Here is a 3,432-nt window from a genome sequence, read left to right as displayed (position 1 = left end):
AAAAACTTGTTTTGCTTGAGATGCCATGATGAAAGGTTCGTCCGCATAAGCTAACTTGCTAAGATCAACCAGGTTAACTCCAAATTCATCAATTCTTACACCACTATTGATATCAACCCATTTGCATTTAAATACAGGAACTTTAAACACAACATAATCAACTTCCCAAATCTCTTCAATCACCCCAAAGTAGGGCGTAGATGCCATAACCGGGTTTTTATCTTTAGCACTAGAGAAGTGCATGGACTCGGCCACAATCATAACCCTATTATTTTGCATGGTACTACGGTCATCCTTTGCCTTTGTATAAAAGGAATTTTTATTAATATCATATCCACTCCAAGTTAATATGTTACATTTAGGCTCATAGGACAACCACTTAATTGTTTTTGAAGCACTATCATCACCAGCAATTTTTTCTTTAAACCACTCAGAGAAACTCTTATTATGCTCTTTTAACAACCCTCTTTCACTCATCTTGGGGTACTTTTTCTTTATGATGCTTTTGTGAGCAGATAAGTAAGGTTGAACTTCATCCGTGTTATTCAATATATACAAATGCGCTTGAACAACCACATCAATACTTAAGCTCTTGATCTTTAAACCTTGTGTACCCACACCCTCACATCTTCCATCATGACGAGACTTGGGAACCCCTACAACATTCACTTCTGACAAATAATTAGAACAAAACTCAATTGCTTCTTCTGCAATGTACCTCTCAATAATCGATGCTTACGGACGGTGTGAGTTCTTGGTATACCCTTTTAGGATCTTCATGTATCGCTCTATTGGATACATCCACCGTAAAAAAATTGGACCACATAATCTAATCTCCCTTACTAGATGAACAATCAAGTGAACCATAATGTCAAAAAATGAAGGAGGAAAAAACATCTCTAATTGGCACAAGATAACTGCAGCCTCATTTTCCAAATCTTCTAACTTTAATGGATCAATGGCTTTGCAACAAATTGCATTGAAAAACAGGCACAACCTAGTTATAGTCTTCCTAAAATTGTTAGGAAATATCCCACGAATAGCCACTGGTAGTAGTTGTTTCATTAAGACATGACAGTCATGAGATTTTAAGCCAACTAATTTGAGATCTTTAACCGATACAAGCCTCTTGACATTTGATGAGTAACCATGCGGCACTTTGATACTTTCTAAACACTCACAAAAACTTATTTTCTCTTTTTTCGACAAAGTGTAGCAGGCAGGAGGCAGATACGTCTTGTTACCTACATAATGTTATCATCAAGAATTTCAACAAGTAAAGTTATGAACATGCTATTTTAATATAAAAAGGTAAGGATAGCTTAATTTGAACAAATAGTTGGTACCTATATATTGTGGAGTTAGCTCTTCTCGTATACCCATCACGCCCAAATCTAGACGAGTATTAATACCATCCTTTGTCTTGTCTTGAATGTTGAGAAGTGTTCCGATTACACTATCACATACATTTTTCTCCACGTGCATCACATTAATACAATGTCTTACCTCAAGACTAGACCAATATGGAAGATCGAAGAAAACCGACCTCTTTTTCCATATATTTTTCACAATGGGCCGCTTTTGGTACTATCCAAAGACAGCAGTAATGTCCTGTTGTCGTTGATAAACTTCCTCTCCAGTTAAGGGCTTTGGAGCAACACCATGCTCTTGTTCCCCATTGAAAGCTTTCCGCAATCTACGATATGGATGATAACGATTTAGAAATTTTCGATGCCCGAGATAAACAGTCTTCTTTCCTTTTTCAAGCTGATGGTAACATGTGTCTTTTTCACATATAGGACACGCTTTATGCCCTTTAACTTTATACCCAGACAAATTGCCATATGCCGGAAAATCGTTGATGGTGCAAAACAACATGGCACGCATATTGAACTGTTCACCAGAATGCGCATCGAAAACATCCACCCCTTCCTCCCAAAACACTTTTAAATCATCGATCAGTGGACTTAGATAAACATCTATGTCATTTCCTGGTTGTTTTGGGCCCGAAATCATCATGGATAACATAATATATTTACGCTTCATGGACAGCCTAGGAGATAGGTTGTAAATCATCAGAAGAACAGGCCAAGAAGAATGGTTAGTATTTAGATTACCAAAAGGATTCATTCCATCAGTAGCAAGTCCAAGTCTAAGGTTTCTCGACTCTTTGCCAAAATTTAGAAACAAATAATCAATTTTCTTCCATTGCAAAGAATCAGCTACATGGCGGATTTGTCCATCACATTTTCTTTCTTCTGCATGCCATCTAAGATTCTTTGCGTCGTTTGCATTAGCGAATAATCTCTTAAACCTTGAAATTATTGGTAGGTACCATACCACTTTCGCAGAAGGACCCTTTTTGACCTCCTCATCATCACTAGATTCACCATGTCGCTTTTTGTAGCGTGACGCCTTGCACTTTGGACAATGGTTATAGTTTACATACTCTTTTCTGTATAATATGCAATCATTAGGACATGCATGTATCTTTTCATACTCCAAACCCATCGGACACAGTATTTTCTTAGCCTCGTAATAACGACTTGGCAGTACGTTACCTTCTGGAAGCATTTGTGTCAACAGTTCAAGTAATTCGGTAAAACATTTGTCAGTCCACCCGTTAATTGCCTTCAGATTAAACAATTTTAACACGGCTGACAAACGTGTAAAATTTGTGCATCCCGGGTACAAAGGTGTATCCTTGTCATTGCATAAGCTATCATACGCATGTGCCCTCTTAAACGAATCTTGTCCAATATCACACATCATGTCTTCCAGACGATCATCCATTTCTACACTAACATTATCTTTTTGTGACACATTTGAATTTTCTACCACTTCACCGTGCCATATCCATTGTGTATAACTTTGACAAATCCCTTCACAAATTAGATGATCCATGATTTCTTTCTTACTAAGCCTTGGTTCTCTATTTGCACAACGAACACATGGACAGAGAAAAAGCGTAGGGTGACTATCTTCAGCATTACTTTTAGGAGGAGGGAGATCTTTTTTAGCATTACTTTCAGCAAACTCTAGAAATTTCATCACTCCATGTTCGTACTCATCACTTAATCGATTAGCTCTCATCCAACTACGATCCATATCTATGTTCCGAAATTAATGCATAAATAACAAATTCATATAATAAATACTAAATATAACAAATTATAGGATGCAAATTGTAACAAACTGTAAATTAACGCATAAGCCAGGAAACCTGTGTAATATAAACAATGATAGTATTCTTACTCTAATTACTATAATGATGTTAACTATATAGTTCTTTTTCTAGAATAATACTCAACAGTCTTATTATATAAAAAACTAGAATGAAGTTTTGGCAGAATGATAATTGTTATTTAATTTATTTTTAAAGCCATATCTATATAATTCACACACTTATATTTGTTCTAATTTATTTAATTT

The 3,432-nt window shown here is 36.0% G+C and overlaps 1 protein-coding gene across 1 annotated transcript; it reads right to left on the bottom strand.

The window, feature by feature from the left end:
* Nucleotides 1–1,587: 1,587 nt before the first annotated feature.
* Nucleotides 1,588–3,108, bottom strand: LOC131658019 (uncharacterized). The gene has a single exon (XM_058927355.1). It carries the CDS (start codon nt 3,106–3,108, stop codon nt 1,588–1,590), a length of 1,521 nt encoding a protein of 506 aa, XP_058783338.1.
* Between the last annotated feature and the right edge of the window lie 324 nt (nt 3,109–3,432).

The sequence above is a fragment of the Vicia villosa genome, linkage group LG3, assembly GCF_029867415.1.
Source record: "Vicia villosa cultivar HV-30 ecotype Madison, WI linkage group LG3, Vvil1.0, whole genome shotgun sequence".
In the NCBI taxonomy this organism is placed as follows: Eukaryota; Viridiplantae; Streptophyta; class Magnoliopsida; order Fabales; family Fabaceae; genus Vicia; species Vicia villosa.
This window is presented reverse-complemented; position numbering and strand designations above follow the sequence as displayed.